At 43.6% G+C, this 17,757-nt stretch overlaps 1 protein-coding gene across 6 annotated transcripts in view; it reads right to left on the reverse strand.

Annotated features, from left to right (window-relative positions):
- sox5 (SRY-box transcription factor 5) overlaps window positions 1–16,152 on the reverse strand; it is a 322,851-nt gene extending 306,699 nt beyond the window's left edge. Inside the window, exons 1-2 of one of the 6 annotated variants that reach the window (XM_078553638.1) lie at window positions 15,980–16,071; window positions 15,498–15,630 (exon numbers count right to left, since the gene is read on the reverse strand). Coding sequence is in view for 1 of the 6 variants with exons in the window: in XM_078553632.1 (XP_078409758.1) it covers window positions 15,980–16,017 (38 nt within the window). In the remaining 5 variants the exon portion in view is untranslated. Of the gene's footprint in view, window positions 1–14,767; window positions 14,854–15,483; window positions 15,682–15,979 lie in introns of those variants that run through there. The other 5 variants (XM_078553632.1, XM_078553630.1, XM_078553636.1 and 2 more) reach the window with 5 other exon arrangements.
- Between the last annotated feature and the right edge of the window lie 1,605 nt (window positions 16,153–17,757).

The raw sequence follows: 17,757 nt of genomic DNA on the forward strand, positions 1-17,757 counted from the left end.
TTTTGTATGTTTTGGGTCTATTCCCTAGATTGTTTTTATTTTCTTTCCATCTACTCAGGTCTTTCTGTGTCTGTATGCTCTCTTAGGCTTTGTCTATTGTTGCTGTTCAGCCAACTACTAGGACACCTTTGAAACCCAATATCCTCTCCTTGTACATCGATGTAACTAGCCTTTTTTCTGTGGCTGCTCCCCTTGGCAAAGTCATGGTGAATGGGGGCAAAGGCCTATGTGCTGCCACCCCTTGGCGAATCATGTTATATGGCATTACCACTCATTATAAAGCTTGTTTACAACCATAACAGAAATCAGAATATGTGATGGTTTTACCCCCCAGGCATCCACTTTCAGTACGTAACTAGTTAACAGTGATTACCTATGAACAACTAATTGAACTGACCTTCTATCCTGTGGACATCATGGATAGATGTAATTCATAGACAGATGTCATTCAATTAAAGAAAAATACATAGAATTTACAGCACAGAAACCGACCATTCAGGCCAACACATCTGTGCTGATGTTTATGCCCTACATGAGCTTCCTCCCATCCTACATCATCTCACCCTATCAATAGATCCTTTTATCCTTCCCCCCTTATGTACATAACCAGCATCCCCTGAAGCAAGTTCCACATTCTCACTAGTCTTGGAGTAAAAGGTTTCTCCTGAGTTTCTTCATGGGTGTTCAGTAAGTATCTTATATTTCTGGCTCCTAATTTTGGACTCCCCACAAGTGGAAACAGCTTCTCTACTTCTCTCCTATTCAGAGATCCAACATCATCTCACATTTGTAATGTTTTTGAACCATTTTTGTTCTTTCAAGCCTAATTAACTGGAAGATAGTTTTCCCCACTCCATATAGGGTTTGTGCTTATCACATACTGTGAGCCATAATGATATATGGAGAGGATCATAAACATTATACCAAGTGAATCAACCTACTACAACCCAATGTTGATTCTATAGGAGTACTTTGAAATGTGATATATTGCTGCTTGAATAAAGGATAAATCTAGAATTTGTGGACAATTTCTGAGTCAACAACAAGCCCAAAATAATGTAGATATACCAATGGTGAATCATGATATCCTGCACTATGGCAAGAGGACACAGGCTTGAAGCAGAGATGAGTCTCTAGCTAAGTGTTCAAATGAAATAAATCCAACTGAGCAGATGCTGAGCAAGGTGAGGGTTTTCCTCTGATGAATGGGAGCAGGGATTAGAAAGCAGATTCAACTCGAGCTGCAGGAGCACAGCCCTCTAGCAACAATGGCGGGACTATCACTCCTACTCAGAGGTGTAGAGTGGTATAATTCAGAGGGAAGAAGGCACAGAACCAACCAAAGAAAATAAAAATTTGCAAGGTCTGGGGGTAGAAATTGTTCGGTGTTGGATCTGTTCTCCAGGCAGAAAAAAAAGGGATTAACCTGTGCCCCAAGGATGTCTGAAATACATCTGACTACTTATTTAGTCAGACAATTTTTCAGACTGCCTTGTCAGTTGCCTATAACAAGCATTGGGCCCCTTGCATATGTTAATGAGCATCTCAGGTTTTAGGACCAATCTGTACAAAATTGGGCTTCCCTGTGTTGAACATCTGGATGCAGCCTAATAAACAGCTGCCAGTAATAAGATAAACCAAAATTATTTTATAGCTAAATGTAGAGTTAGGACAAGCATCAATGTTCCTCCTGCCAAGACAACAAACTTAAAGGCCACTGCCAAGCCACAATAATCCTTCACCCCTACCTCACACTGTTCTCCTTACCATTACTGGAGGTTTAACTGAGGCCTACTGCTGGCAAGGCAGGCCTGCCAAAAATTGATCTTTTTGGAATGGCTGAGCTATGTTCAGAGTATTCAAATCACATGCAAGACCCAAGTTAAAGGCGCACCTCAGGCCTCCTGGTTTAAGCTGCCTGTATACATCAGTTAGGCCAGCATTTCTCAAACTGGAATCTGCAGAGATTTTCTGGCCTCCACAGTATGAGGATTAATCTTGGTACATGTGCACTTCATGCTGCTGTTAAACAGATGAGTGCTTATGCAGATGTGCCGTACATAGTGAGGGCTGGATCACATTAGTGCTACGAGGTATCAGGACTACCCTGAAGGAGGTTTGGAGGCAAAATGTTTCACCAATTAAATCAAAGTGATTTTCAAAGTGTAGGGAGCAGAGAGGGGTTATAGTCTGTTTCCGGACTCCTAATCCAGTGATTCTCAAACTTTTTGGTTGAGGACCCTTTTCAAATGGATTAGATGGAGCAGTGTGTGAATGAGAAGCGGCCTGAGGCGGGCTTGCTGCAAGTGGGGAGGTGGGAGCAGAGTGTGGCCGCCACATGTGCAGTGCAGAGTGGGCTGGCTGTCTCACCTTGGAGGAAAGCGTGCATGGAGGAGCGTTCAGAGCAGCAGGAAGATCGTCAGGTAGATGCGCAGGTAACAAGGCTGGCGGTGGGTGCCAGGTAATTTCAGCCTTGTTCAAGAGAGGGGAGTTTTAAAAATATTTAAGTAGAACTTAAACTCAAAGAAAGGGCTCCAAAACGCAAATTCACCCTGGTATTATGAATATTACATTGTATTATAATTAAGTTGGCGAATCAATGGGGCTGAATTTCCCCCACCCCAAGGGCAGGATGGCATTAAATTGGGTGCCATGGCGACAATGCCATGCCCTTCGCCTGCCCAGCCCCTTGGGTATTTTATCCTTTGCAAGGAGGCATGGGTGACCTGCTCCCTCGTGGGCCAACTGAGGCCCTCAAGTGGTCTGTTATTGGCCTCTGGGTCCAGAGGAAGATGCCTACGCCCCCAAAAGGTACACCTTTCCTTTTCTCCCCACGCTATCGGCCCCAGCCCCCCAATCCCTTGCCAGAGTTGCTGGGACAAGAGAGACCCCCAGTGAAGCTGCTGGGACAAGAGAGCCGTCTGCAATTTGATTGGTCGGCAACTCTCGGAGCGGGACTTCCTCTCCGGCTGGGTTGGCACTTCCGCCTCGAGTCATTTAAAAGCCCGATGACCATTGAATAGCTGCAGGGCAAGCTGGCCAAATGCTGGCGGGATTTCCCCCTACTTAAATGCAGTGGCCACCGTCCCCTGTATAAAATTCAACCCATGATTAATAATCCAGTTGTAAAGAGGTTCCTTAAACAAACAAAAAAAATCACTGAGTTGAGATCTTGGAAATGGGCTATAACCACCCTCTCTTCTCCCTTTACTTTGAAAATCACTTTGATTTAATTGGTGAAATATTTTGCCTCCAAACATCCTTCAGGATAGTCCTGATGCTTCATAGCACTAACATGATTCTGCCCTCACTATGTACAGCACATATGCATAAGCACTCATCTATTCAACAGTGTCATGATGTGCACATGTACCAGGATTAATCCTCATAAAATCCTCTCTGCAACAGTGTTTTTCTGTAATAAATTATATTACAGATGTTGCTTCACTAGACTGCTGATAAGAAAAGGAGATCATATGTGCATTGATGCTTGTGTGGTGCCTTAACTAAATTAAGTGTATAACACAGTAAGATTTGCTGAAGTCTTTCAGATATTCTCTGCAAAATAATGACTTGTTTCTCAAATGTATTTCAGCTGAAAATAAGTCTTAATCTATTGCATTTTCACCATTAATGAACAAAAGTCATAGAACTGGACAACACACAAGCAGGCCACACAGACCATTGTGCCTATGCTCACTCTATGAAAGAGCAATCTAACTTGTCCAACTTTCTCTCCACACCCCTAACTCTTTTGCCATAGCCTTGCAAATTTTCCCTTTTCAAGTATTTATCCAACCCTTTTGGAAGCTACAATTGAATCTGCTTCCACCAGCCTTTCAGGCACGTTGCTCCAGATCATTACAACGCGCTGCGCGAAAAACAAAATTCTCATCTCCCAGGTCAGGTTATTTTGTGTAGTGTGTCGCTATATCGAATGTATAAGCAAAGTAGAAATTGTCCTGTCGTCAGCATTATGGTGGGTAGTGTAAAAACCCTTCTGAAGAAGAATATTAATGTGTCAAATAACAAAGAATCATGAAAGTCAACGTAGTTACTGGAGGCTAGTGAGCACTTCATCTATCACAGCCAGACTGCCATCTGCAACAGACAATATTGATTCCATGAGACATAAAAGAGGGTCTTAAAAGCCAATACTCTGTGTTATTTACAACTTAGAAAGTGTTTGATGTAAACATGAAACTGCAGCCTGACATAAATTATTTACTGATGCATACATTTTAGAACTAATGTTAATTGATGGACAAGTCAGAAAGCAGTTCAGCAGTTAACTTGCTACTTGGCCAGTTTCCTCAAGTAATGATGCAAAGAGGGCCCAGTGAAGACCAATCTGTTTACACATGATCAGGCTGGAGTGTGAAGCCATTGGGGTTCACTAAGGCAGACAGCAGATTTCATATTGAGGTGGATGGAGCCAGTTTAAGAAATCTTGAGTTCCTGGCAGAATCCAAACAGAGCAGTGGTAGGCAGGTTATTGGTAAGTGCCTCTGATGATGATTCCTTCCATCATTTTACTGATGATTGAGAGTGGACAGATAGGGCAATCAATGGTTGGGTTGGATTGGTTCTGCTTTTTCTGGATAGGTCATAGCTTGACAATTTTCCACATTGTGGGCAAAATGCCAGTATTGTAGCTATATTGGAACGAGAGGTTCACCTAAGTTCCCAATTGCAGTTCTTCAGCACTACAGCTGAGAAATTTGTAGGGGTCCATCACCCTAACTGTGTCCCATGTGCTCAGCTGTTTCTTGATGTCATGTGGAGTGAATCCAATTGAGAAAAGACTGGCAACTGTGTTGTTGGGGACCTCAGGAGGAGGATGGATCATTCACTCGGCACTTCTGGCTTAAGGTGGTTGTATACACTTCAGCCTTGTCTTTTGCAATCATGTGCTGAGCTCCACCATCATTAAGGGTGAGTTGTTCATAAAGCCTGCTCCTCTTGTTAATTGCTTAATTTCCCACAACTATGCCAACTAGATGTGGCAGAATGTGATGCATTGGTAATGGTATCATATAGCGCAGTGTTGTAACTTCACCAAGTTGGCACTTCATTTTCAGGTATGCCTTTTGTAGCTCTGAGCTCTTCATTGACCAAGCCTGTTGAGCATCTAGCTTGATGGTGATCAAGGAGTGACAAATATGCCAGGCCACGAGGTTGCAGATTCTGGTGGTATTTATTTCTGCTGCTGCTAATAACCCAACACACCTCACAGATGCCCAGTTTTGGGCTTCTAGATCTGCTATTAATCTATCTCACTTCACAGAAACCAGAGAAACTGGGATTGTTCTCCATAGGGCAGAGGAGATTAACTGGAGATTTGGAAGGTATTCAAAATTATGAGGAGTTTTTAAAAGAGTAAACAAACAGAAACTTTCCTCTGGAAGGGGGATCAGTAACAAAAGGAAAACATTTAAGATAATTAGCTAAAGAACCAGAAAGAAGATGAGGATTTCTTTTCACACAGCAAGTTATTGTGATGTGGAATGCAGTCCCTGAAAGGGTGGTGGAACCAGATTCAAGGGTAACTTTCAAAAAGGAACTGGGCACATAGTTGAAAAGGAAAAATTTGCAGGGTTACAGGGAAAAAGGAGTGGAATGAATTGAATAGATATTTCAATGAGCTGGCACAGGTACAATGGGCCAAATGGCCCTCTTCTGTGCTTTCTGCTTCTATGATTCATTTACAGTCGTGTAAACTGACATCAACAGTACCTGACTGTATTTAGTCTCCTCCCTCTTTCAAATCAAATGTTTTAAATAAAGAAAAACAACCCCAAAAAGGCAGATCATGCAAGCGCTGAGGAGGGAGGGAGTTTCAACCTTAAATATGGTATCATATGGTACTGATACCACAAAAATACTTATATCTTACCTCCCTGTACCGTGTTGTGGAAAACAATATAAAGCAACATACCATTCAGGTGCAGAGACACTCCACTACAAAGACATGAGCACAAAATTTAGGTTGACACTCCTTGTTGTGTATGGAGCAAGTGCCTCGCTGTGGGAGATGCTGTATTTCAGATGAGATGTTAAACCAAGGCCTTGTCTGCCGTCTTGGTTTGACATAAGAAATTCCACAGGACTATTTCGAAGAAGTGCGGAGGAGATCTCCCTGATGTCCTGGCTGATATTTATGCCTCAAGCAACATCGCTAAAAATCAAATGCTCTGATCATTACCACATTGCTGTTGGTGGGATCTTACCATGCGCACACTGGCTGCAGTGTTTCCTGAATTACAACAGTGACTACACTTCAAAAAGTACTTCATTGGTTACGCAGCACTTTGGGACATCCTGAGGTCATGAAAAGTGTTGTAGAAGTGCAAGCTTCCATTGTTCATGTTTGGCCACACATCTCTAACAGCACCATTAATGTATGTAAAAAAATGAGAAACATAAAAAAAATTCAAGGTTAGCTCGAATGCTCTGTAACTTCCCTACAAATTCATCCATAGGCTTATAATCCTTCTGAACAATGCTTTAAAAATCTACAACTCTTTGTTTTAAATTACTTCTTTATAAACCAAAGTTTCTCTTGTCAGCCAAGAGGCCCAGAAATCAATTATTTTCAAATTAAGCTATCCAGTGGCAGGACAGTGGACAAACTTCTGAGGTGCTATTGTTCACTTGATCAAAGTGCAAGAAACTTAACATATTTTTGTTAAGAAGTGACAGTTCCAATTTGAAAGCTTTCTGACGGCACCACACCATTTCTCAAAAGATGTATGAGCTGGTTCACAGACAAAACACTCACCAGTCCATCTCTTTAACATTTTTTACAATCCTGACAGCAGCAATGAAGCTTAATCAATGCCATTTAACTGACATTTTGGAGTAAATCAAATTAAATGGAAACAAGTGTAAATCTGAAGAGAAGGAAGCTGCCGAGTTAAGTGCTGGACAGTCACATGACCTCAGAGATCGCAGTAACTAAATGCTTCAAATGTGTATGGTAAACTTTTCACCAACACTTCTCTTTCCAATTAATTCTCAGGAAGTTGGCATGACTGACAATGCCAGCATTTACCACCCCTAAGCGAGCAGCCCTGAATGGCTTGCTAGGCCAATTCAGAAGGCAAATAACAGCTGGTGTGGATGTAGAGAGGATGTTTCCTATTGTGGGAGAATCTAGAACTAGGAGTCACTGTTTAAAAATAAGGGGTCGCCCATTGAAGACAGAGATAAGGAAGATTTTTTTTCCCTCAGAGGATCGTGAGTCTTTGGAACTCTGTTCCTCAAAAGGCAGTGGAAGCCTTTGAATATTTTTAAGGCAGAGCTAGATAGATTCTTCATTAACAAGGGGGTGAAACGTTATCGAGGCAGGAATGTGGGGTTGAGGTTACAATCAGATCAGCCATGACCTTATTGAATGGCGGAGCAGGCTCGAGGGGCCGAGTGGCCTACTCCTGCTCCTAATTCTTTTGTTCGTATGTATGGAGTTGCATATAGGCCAGACCCGAAAATGACGGCAGATCTCCTTTCCTAAATTCATGAAGCAATTAGGTTTTATTCACAACATTCTGACAGCTACATGGACACTTTTACTGGTACCAGATTTCTTTTTCACTGAATTCAAATTCTCAAAACTGCCATTGTGGGATTCGAATGGCCATTCTCTGGATTATTAGTTAAGGCCATCGGGTAAATTCATCCACCAACATAACTATGATACTACCATGTCACAAGAAGAGAACTGTAACTTGTGTACAGTCTACTCCTGTTAATTTGAAGTCAAATTATCCAGTAGTTCAAATTACCCAATTTTAATAAAACAGCTCGGCAGGTGTTTTTTGTATGATTTCAGTTCAAATTAAGAAACAATTCACATTAAGTAATTTTGAATTATGAAAAGTAGACTGTCTGGAGCGCTGAGTCAGAATTACACTAGAATATTATAAGCTCCAAATTGGAAATTATCCATCAGTGGAATACAGTTATGAATGGAACATGACCGTCTTGGCCCAGTGGTTGCAGTTGTCGTCTCAGTGAAAAGGTCATTGAGTCAATCCCTACTCCAGTGACCAACCACATACCCTAGAATGGTATTTTGGGAACTTGCTGAGACAGTGTCATACTGTTGGAGATGCCATCTTCCAGATGTCTCATCTTCCTTCTCAAATGGACTTAAAAGATCTCATGGCACCATTTGATGAAGAGCCAGGCAAGCTCTCCCAGCATCTAGTCCAACATTTATCCCTGGACCAACATCAGTAAAATAGTTTATTGGATCATTTCACACAAAACCGTTTTTGGGAGCTTGCTGAGTGTAAATTGGCTGCTGTATTCCCACGCATTATAATGATGACAACACTTCAAAAGTACTTTCTTAGCTATAAAGTCCACTCGCCCTAAGGTTGTGAAAGGCGCCATATGAATGCAAGTTCATTCATTCTTTCCAAAGGGAGGAAAGATTAATCTGACCCCGCTCCCTTGTCTCTACCATTGGCAGCCGCCTTCAGCTGGTAGTTGGATCTACCTAATATGCCATTCTTTGGGTCCGATGTCAATTTGTGTTCGGTTACCCTCTTGCAAAGCTCCAGGGGACGTCGCGTTGCATAAACGCAAGTTGTTACCTTAATCATCTGCCTGAGTGAATTCTAAAACCTCGGATCTATCGTTCCCCTGAGTAGCAGACCTCAGACTTCTGCAGCTCCGCCACTTAGTGGATACCTCAGTGATAACCAAACTGAGACAGATGGGAGTTGCTTGTGTATGAGGTATAGTCCCATTTCAATTTACACCAGCACTGCAGAGCACGTCAAGGTAAACTGTATGCAAACAAACTTCGAGTACAGAATGTCTTTGCACCTTTCAAATTGCACGATCGTTTTCTAACATGAACCATCTGCTGAACGAAGTTTCTAAAAATTCCCGACGCTGGCTCCTATGAAACAAAGCTAGATAAATCCAGACACATACATTACATGACTCAAAAGTGAGGGAAGGATCGCATAGGTTACCTTCTATTTGCCCTACTGCATTCTTTCCGACTATATTGACCATGCTACTCTATATGAGGGTGGTGGAGCAGTCTCGAAGGGCCAAATGGCCTACTCCTGCTCCTATTTTCCTACATTCCTTAACAATCGGAGGCATCTTTATCTTAGGATACATTTTTAATGGTGCTATCTTTCATTTTGTTCGGGGTGGTTAAGGCAAAGTCTTAAATGGAGTTGAAATGCACATCAGTCATGATCTGATTGAATGGGGGAACAGGCTGGGGTGGGGGGGTGGGTGGGGTTGACTGACCGCCTCCTCTTCCTATGATAACAGAGTGACTTTCTTGAATAAATGCACCGAGAAAGAACTGGAATCAGCGGTTTAAGCAGACCATCTTCCCTCTGGAGTTAAAGGAGCTGACAGTACACAGCTGTGCATTTCAAAGTGAAAGCATTCTTAGGAATCCCTTACTTGAAAGCAATGAAATGCTACTGACAGCCACCACTCAGTGTACCTCTCACACTTTATGGGGAAGGGCTTTTAATAACATCAAAGATGGAGCCGATAACATTGAGTCCGCTATGCCACCACAAAACAACATCCATGAAAGCACAGGTATCCCAAGCGGACAATTGCACGTTCGAGTCCCTGCATCGAATGTCACTTTGAAATGTTATAGTGTTTGGGGTGTCGAATCTGGGTTGGATCAATGTCAGGATTGGATCAGATCTGATTAAAGATAAGGAAATATATTCAGCTAGCTAGACTGACTTTCCATATCAAGGCTTTCTGCCAATGCCAGCTCGGGTTCAGTGTCAGCACTCTTGTTTATCAGTCAGAAGACTGTGTGTTCAAAGTCCCATTCCAGAGGCGTTGACACTTTACTGCAAGGATTCCGCACAGTTGAGGGTGCTGTCTTTTGGATGGATCATTAAACTTGGCCGAATATGCCCTCAGTCTGACATAAAAGATCCCACAGCACTATTCAAAGAAGGGCAGGGGAGTTCTCCCCAGTGTCCCGCTAAATATTTATCCCTGAAGCAACGTCATTAAAACATATTATGAGAACATTTAAACAAGAGGAGGCCATTCAGCCACCCCCCGAGCCCGACATGTCATTCAATTAGATTGATCCCTATCTTAACTCCATTTTTATATGTTCTTGGTTCTGTAACCCTTAATAACCTGGCCTAGAAAAAGTGCTGATTTATTTTATTGCTGTTTGTGGGAGTTTGCTCTACACAAATTAACAGTCACATTTTCTACTTTACAACATTAATTACATTTCAAAAGTACTACATTAGCTGTAAAGTGTTTTGGGCATTCTGAAGTCACAAAAGGCACTATATAAATGCAAGTCTTTCTTTCATGATCACTCTGCAAGTCAATAGCGCTACATTTAACTAGAATATTACATTTCAAAGGCAACGACAATTCCCTCTGAAATTTGCTATTCTTGCAAATCTGTCCTGATGAGTGCAAGGTGAAAAGTTTTGACAGCATGTCTCTTTTTTCAGCAATACTCAAGTTCTGAACTACCAAGTGACTAAATGTTATATTTACTCATATCCTTCATGATCTCACAGCATCCATGTAACAGAATGTTTCAGCAGCGTTTTCCCCGCAATACATTTCCTGTCCAGGAAACTGCTCTGGGATCACTAGAGCAATTGAATCCAGGGTGAGTCTTAGGCTCACTTCAGTGGCAGTCCAATCCAGGGTGAGTCTTAGGCTCACTTCAGTGGCAGTCCAAATACTGTATGACTGAGTCTGAAGTGCTCCTTTGCCACGTTTAGGTTAAAGTGATCAATCTGACTAGCATCATTCGAAGTCCTCTGTCACAGCTGGGATGAGTGTGGTCTATTCTTGACTAGGCCACCAGGTGAGAGGTCTCCACAGCAGAGGCCAGAAGAAAATAAAAATGGTCAACCTCGTCTCAGTTGGCAACACTCTCATCTCTGAATCATGACATGAAAATGTTAGAAATAGGAGCTGAAAGAGGCCATTTAGCCCTTTGAGTCTGTGCTGCCATTCAACAAATCATTGCTGATCATCTGCCTCAACTCCACCTTCTCAAATTAATCCTATATAATTACAGGTCAGTCAGTTTAACCTCGGTGGTGGGGAAGCTTTTAGAAACAAAAGTTCAGGACAAAATTAATAGTCACTTGGACAAATGCGGGTTAATTAAGGAAAGCTAGCATGGATTTGTTAAGGGAAACTCATGTTTACCTAACTTACTGGAGATTTTTGATAAGTTAACAGAGGGGGTTGATGAGGGCAATGCTGCTGATGTGTTGTGCATGGACTTCCAGAAGGCATTTGATAACAGACTTGTAAGCAAAGTTATAGCTCATGGAATAAAAGGACAGCAACTACATGGACACAACATTGGCTGAATGACAGGAAACAGATAGTGGTTGTCAATGGATGTTTTGTGGACAGGAGGAGGGTTTGTAGTGGAGTTCCTCGGGGGTCAGTATTGGAACCCTTGCTCTTCCTGATATATATTAATGACGTAGGCCTTGCTGTACAGGGCACAATTTCAAAATTTATAGGTGATATGAAACTTGGAAGTATTGTGAAGTGAGATCAGGATAGCGCAGAACTTCAAAAGGACATAGACAGGTTGGTGGAAAGGGCAGATGAGTGACAGATTAAATTTAATACAGAGAAATGTGAAGTGATTCATTTTTGTAGGAAGAAAGTGGAGAGACAATATAAAATAAAGGGTAATTCTAAAGGGGGTGCCGGAGCAGAGGGACTCGAGTATATATGTGCATTGAAGGTGGTAGGACAGGTTGAGAGCAAGGTTAATAAAGCAAACAGCATCCTAAGCTTTATTAAAAGGGGCATAGAGTATAAAAGCAAAAAAGTTATGTTAAACTTGTATAGACCACTGGTTCAGCCACAACTGGAGTATTGTGTTCAGTTCTGAGTGCCACACTTTAGGAAAGGTGTGAAGGTATTAGAGAATAAATTGCAGAAAAGACTCACAAGAATGTTCCAAGGATCAGGAACTTCAGCTATGTGGATAGGTTGGAGAAACTGGGACAGTCTTCCTTGAAGAGAAGGTTGAGAGGAGATTTGATAGAGGCATTCAAGATCATGAGGGGTCTGGACAGAATGAATAGAGAGAAACTGTTCCCATTGGTGGAAGGATCAAGAACAAGAGGGCACAGATTGGCAAAAGAAGCAATGGCTATATAAGGACAAATTTGTTCACACAGTAAGCGGTTAGGATCTGGAATGCACTGCCTGAGAGTGTGGTGGAGGCAGATTCAATCAAGGCATTCAAGAGGGAAATGCATTGTTTTCTGAAAAGGAGGAATGTGCAGGGCCATGGGGAGAAGGTGGGGGAGCGGCACAGGGTTACTTGCTCCGAATGAGCTATTCTGTGATATCCCTTAATTCCCTTAGTACCCAAAGATCTATCACACTCGGTGTTGAATATATTCAACGATGGAGCATCACAACTCTCTGGGACAGAATTCCAAAGATTCAAAACCCTTTGAGTGAAGAAATTTCTCCCCATCTCAGTCCTAATGGTTGGCCCCTTATTCTGAGACTGTGAGCCCATGTGCTGTCAGAAGACTGTGTTCTCAAATCCCTCGCCAGAGATTTGAGTGCGTTATTGCGGCTGACACTTCAGTGCTTCACTATCAGAGGTGTCACCTTTCAGACGAGACATTACACTAAGGTCCCAGCTGCCCCCTCAGGTGGACATGGCACAAGTTTGAAGAAGAGCGAGAGTGTTCACCCTGATGTTCCGGCTAATGTTTATCCTTCAAGCAACATCACTAAAACAGGTGATCGGGATATTATCACATTGTCATTTTTTGTGGGGCCTTGCTGTGCTCAAATTTCCTGCCACATTTCCTACATTACAACAGTTAGGATCACCATTAAAAAGTGCTTCACTGGCCACAAAGCGCTTTGGGATTCCCTATCATCAGCATAATTCATGCCAATGAATGCCAGAGAAAGACTGTCAGCAATTACTGAGAAATCTCTCCTGTCTCACACTCCTATCTAGAGGAGGACTTGCTTCACTGAGAAAGGTCTGTCGGGTTGAGTGGGAACTGCCCACATTTGCAGAGATTCTCTGACTGTCATGCCAGACTCTATGAGTTTCAATTATGTAAACTGTGGGGGAAAAACTAAAATTAATGCAATAAATTGAAAATCCAAAACAAAACTACAAAATGTTGGCCATCTGAAATGAAAACAGAAACTGGTGAAATTTGCACAGCAGGTCAGTGACCATCTGTAACGGTAATAATGGTAAACCAGTTTCTGAGGAAGGATTCACATGTTAACCTGTTATATATATTTCTGCTTTCAGACCTTGTCTGTATTATTAAAGTACACGAGCTTAGAGTTCAGGTCCTCTTTTTGTGGATAAAGTTAATGTTGTCAGTTCATTTGCCCCTGGAGCATGTTCTAAACCAAACTGAGCACCATGAGATTCTTGAGCTTACTAGGGAACAGTAACTGAAGTGGCTTCAAGGTTGGTTCCCACAAGGGTTGTTCTTGCCTTCAGAGTACGGTCTCTGAGGCTGGCTGCAACCAAGGCTAAAGAGCTCCAGCTAATCTTTAGGATTTGGACACATATTTCCCCCACTGATGTCAACGCAGCATTCAAAGTCATGTTCCTATTACCCCAGGGCTGTCTACAGTGTGGCTCGGCCCAACACCCCTCACACAGGCGGTAACACGGCCCCAGCGCCTGTGGTCACTCCATGCCGAGGGATGTCAACCCCAGTATTTTTGAAACCGACTGCAGGCTCCCGGAGGAGGGGGGAGAGCGGGGGGGGGAGGGTGGTGTTGGGGGTGCTGCCCAGAGCGGGGCTCGAACCCTTCACCTTTCTGACTCCGAGGGCGAAAATGCCAAATCACAGCTTCAGAAGCCAGCAAGACTCTCTTCTCGCAATGCTGGAGGGGGCGGAAGAAAGAAAGACAGGGATCTGATCCTGAAAACTTTAGCAATAAAAGGCACAGTTTGTTTCTCTAACGAGGGAGCCGGGTTGCAAACAGAAGTGGCATCGAATTACAATGTGTGTCATGTAAAGTCCCTACAAAGCACTCAGCCCAGGTCTACAAGGGAGAGTTTTTTGATCACGCTAATTAACAGGCATTTTGTTTTAAACAAACAGATACAACTCTAATTGCCTTTTTTACATAATAAAGGCGAGATCTTAAAAGTGAAAGCATGCAGAGGGAGATCAGACAGATGCCTATCAGGCAGAAGACTAATTCTCCGTGTGAAGTGTCCAAACGAAGCATCACAAACACTCCTTACAGGCTGCAGAAAGGTGGGATCGCGGAGACTTAAAACGACAGGGCAAATAAACGCATCAGTTAACTTTTTAATCAGAGACAGAGAGGGGGAAAAACTCCCATCTCTGCTTCAAATGGTTTCCCTCTTCTGATCAAAGGGACCAGCACAAACCATAGACGCTTCAAGCAGTTAAAAGTCGAACGAACAGCATGCAGCGCCGTTTGCTACTTTTAACAACTTGTTTCAATGCAAATTCCCGAAAGGTACTCTCAAGGAGTTTTTTATATATAGAAAAATCCACATTTAAACATAAAGGCAAGGTGAGGGGAACCTCCCCCTCCCGTCACTTTAAAAAAATATTCCCCTCCTTTCTGTCCCTTTGATGCTTTCACACAATTGAAAGGATCACTCAAACAAGTAGTTACATGACAGGAATTTGTTTACTCGCTCTGTATGTTTTTTTTTAAAAAGTGACCCCCCCCTCCCTCAGTTCCGCGCCCATCTCTCTGCCCCATTTACCTTTCCAAAATCTTGTTACCCGGACGGAGGGAACGGAGATTGAATTCGGAGCTCGAATTCTCGGTGACAGGGAAGATTAAGGCGGGGGGGGGGGGGGGGTGAAAGACTTCACAAGCGATGCTAAAAGTCTTGAGAGTTGGGAGAGAGAGAGCGAGAGACTAAAAACGAAAGAGGACCTCTGGCATAATAAGCTCTTGTGTGGAGCGAGACTCTGACCTTTCATTACGTTCTCAACACTATATGATAATTCTCTTTCTAAATACTTCATTTCTGCGCCGCTTTGTGCTTATTTCAACTCCATTGTTAACCCTGAATTCATTCAGTGCTGTCCCATTATAGGCGCCAACAAAAGCAAGAATGAGGCAAATAGTTTTTTTGTGTGTGAAGCTTTTTTTAAAGGAACTTTTTTAAAAACACACACACACACACATCCCCCCCGTGCAAACCAGGAGTCCAAGCAACGACTAGGATCAAGCGTATTAAAATGCCCTATCAAATCCTGTACAATAAACTATTTCATTATTATAACTCATTTCAAAGCTTTCCACGTGCAGAGCGGATAAAACATTTCACACGAGCCTGGAGCACTGAAACCCACGTGAAATGTGCACCCGTTCCCCACCCCCCACCCACCCCGCAGAGAGAGAGAAAAAAATCACAACATTTTAACTCTTTTACAAAAACGGGAAATAAAGAAATCCGAAAGCAAACTATACCACAGGCTGCTAACCTCCGTCCGGTCTCGGGTTAAAAGCCGCTAGGACCAGGCGGAAAGCGGCGATTTAGCTCCTCGGCTCGACCCAGGGATTGAACGGCAAGAGGAGATCGCGGGCACTTTCAGATCACCCAACGAAATCCACTCACTGGGAAGGAGGGAAGAGGGAGGGGAGGAAAGGAGGGAGGGAGGGAGGGAGGGAGAGCCAGCAGCAGCAACAACAACCAAACAAAAATATTAAAAGCGGAGCTCAACAACGCGCAAGCAGAAGGAGAAATGTAGAGAGAGTGCAGATTGAATGCATGTTTAACAGTAGATACTTGTCAAAAGGAGGGATTACTCGCGAACTATGTGTGTGTGCTTCCCAGTGACTGGATCAAGGAGGGGAGGAGGTGGGGGGGGCTTTGCAGAGAGAAGCAGGAAAAAGAATTTGGGGGAACAAGAGTTTTTTTTTGACAAAAAGAAACAAAGTCTCATGCAGTTTGGAGAGACCGTACCTGGTGCTGTTGATGTTCTGGTCTCCGACGTGGCGCATACAGAAAGAGAGAGAGAGAGAGAGGGAGAGAGAGAGAGAGATGTGCTGTCTGCTGCTGTCAAGGGCGATGTGAGATCCCCGAGTTGGTCAAAAGGCGGCTGGAGACGAACAACAAAAGGCAACAATAGGGCGAGGACAATGAGCTGTGTGTGGGTGGGTGTGTGTGTGTGTGAGAGAGAGACAGACAGACTGGCACACTCCTGGCTCACCTCAGAACCCACAGCAACCCCCCTCACACACACACACTCTGACTCACACCTCCCTCCTTCTCCCGGCTCACTTTAAAGAGCACTTGGGCTCTCCCTGTGCAACCTCTTCACCACCCCCAGCACCACCACCCCATCTCTCCAACTCCCAGGTAAGAGATTAGGGAGCTGGAGAGGGGAATAAGAAGGGGTAGAACTGAACGCCAGTGCCAGCCCCAGAACACCGTGAGCCCCTCCCGGACTGTCTGATCGCCCCCCACCCCCCACTCCTCCAGGGCTGTCATTCTCCAGCCATCAATTGACAGCGGCCATGTCGCAGGCGTTTAAAACATTTCCCAGCGTGCAACATTTGCAGCCGGAGATCAATGAGCAGCCCAGTGTGGCGAGCAGGATCTGTCATTGTCACTGCCTGTAACTGTGTGTATGTGTGTGTGTCATGTGTGTGTAACTGTGTGTCAGTGTGTGTGTAACTGTGTGTGTAACTGTGTCAATGTATGTGCCACTGTGTATGTGTAACCGTGTGTAACTGTGTCAATGTATGTGTCACTATGTGTGTGTAACTGTGTGTAACTGTGTCAATGTATGTGTCACTGTGTGTGTGTAACTGTGTCAATGTGTGTATGTCACTGTGTGTAACTGTGTGTCAGTGCATGTCACTGTGTGCGTGTAACTGTGTCAGCGTATGTGTCACTATGTGCGTATGTGTGTGTCACTGTGGTGTAACTGTGTCAGTGTGTGTCACTGCGTGTGTAACTGTGTGTCAGTGCATGTCACTGTGTGTGTGTAACTGTGTCAGCGTATGTGTCACTATGTGCGTATGTGTGTGTCACTGTGGTGTAACTGTGTCAGTGTGTGTCACTGCGTGTGTAACTGTGTCAATGTATGTGTCACTGTGCGTGTGTCAGTGTGTAACTGTGTGTCAGTATATGTGTCACTGTGTGTGTGTCACTATGTGTGTGTGTAACTGTCTGTATGTGTCACTGTGTGTGTTACTGTGTGTAAGTGTGTGTGTCACTATGTGTGTCTCACTGTGTGTAACTGTGTCAGTGTCTGTGTCACTGTGTGTGTAACTGTGTCAGCGTATATGTCGCTGTGTGTGTGTAACTGTGTCAGTGTATGTGTCACTGTGTGTGTACGTGTGTGTCACTGTGTGTATAACTGTGTCAGTGTGTCACTGTGTGTCAGTGTATGTGTCACTGTGTGTGTGTGAATCACTGTGTGTGCCACTGTGTGTGTCACTGTGTGTTAGTGTGTGCGTCACTGTGTGTGTCAGTGCGTGTCACTGCGTGTGTGTAACTGTGTGTCAGCGTATGTGTCAGTGTGTGTGTGCATGCATGTGTGTGTCACTGTGTGTGTGCAACTGTGTCAGTGTGTGTGTCACTGTGTGTGTGTCACTGTAAGTGTGCAACTGTGTGTCAGTGTGTGTGTCAGTGTATGTGTCACTGTGTGTTTGTGTGTGTGTCACTGTGTGTGCAACTGTGTGTATGTTTGGGTCTAACTGTATGTGTATCACCGCATATGTGTGTGTGTGAGA

Source organism: Cetorhinus maximus, chromosome 12 (genome assembly GCF_964194155.1).
Source record: "Cetorhinus maximus chromosome 12, sCetMax3.hap1.1, whole genome shotgun sequence".
Lineage (NCBI taxonomy): Eukaryota > Metazoa > Chordata > Chondrichthyes > Lamniformes > Cetorhinidae > Cetorhinus > Cetorhinus maximus.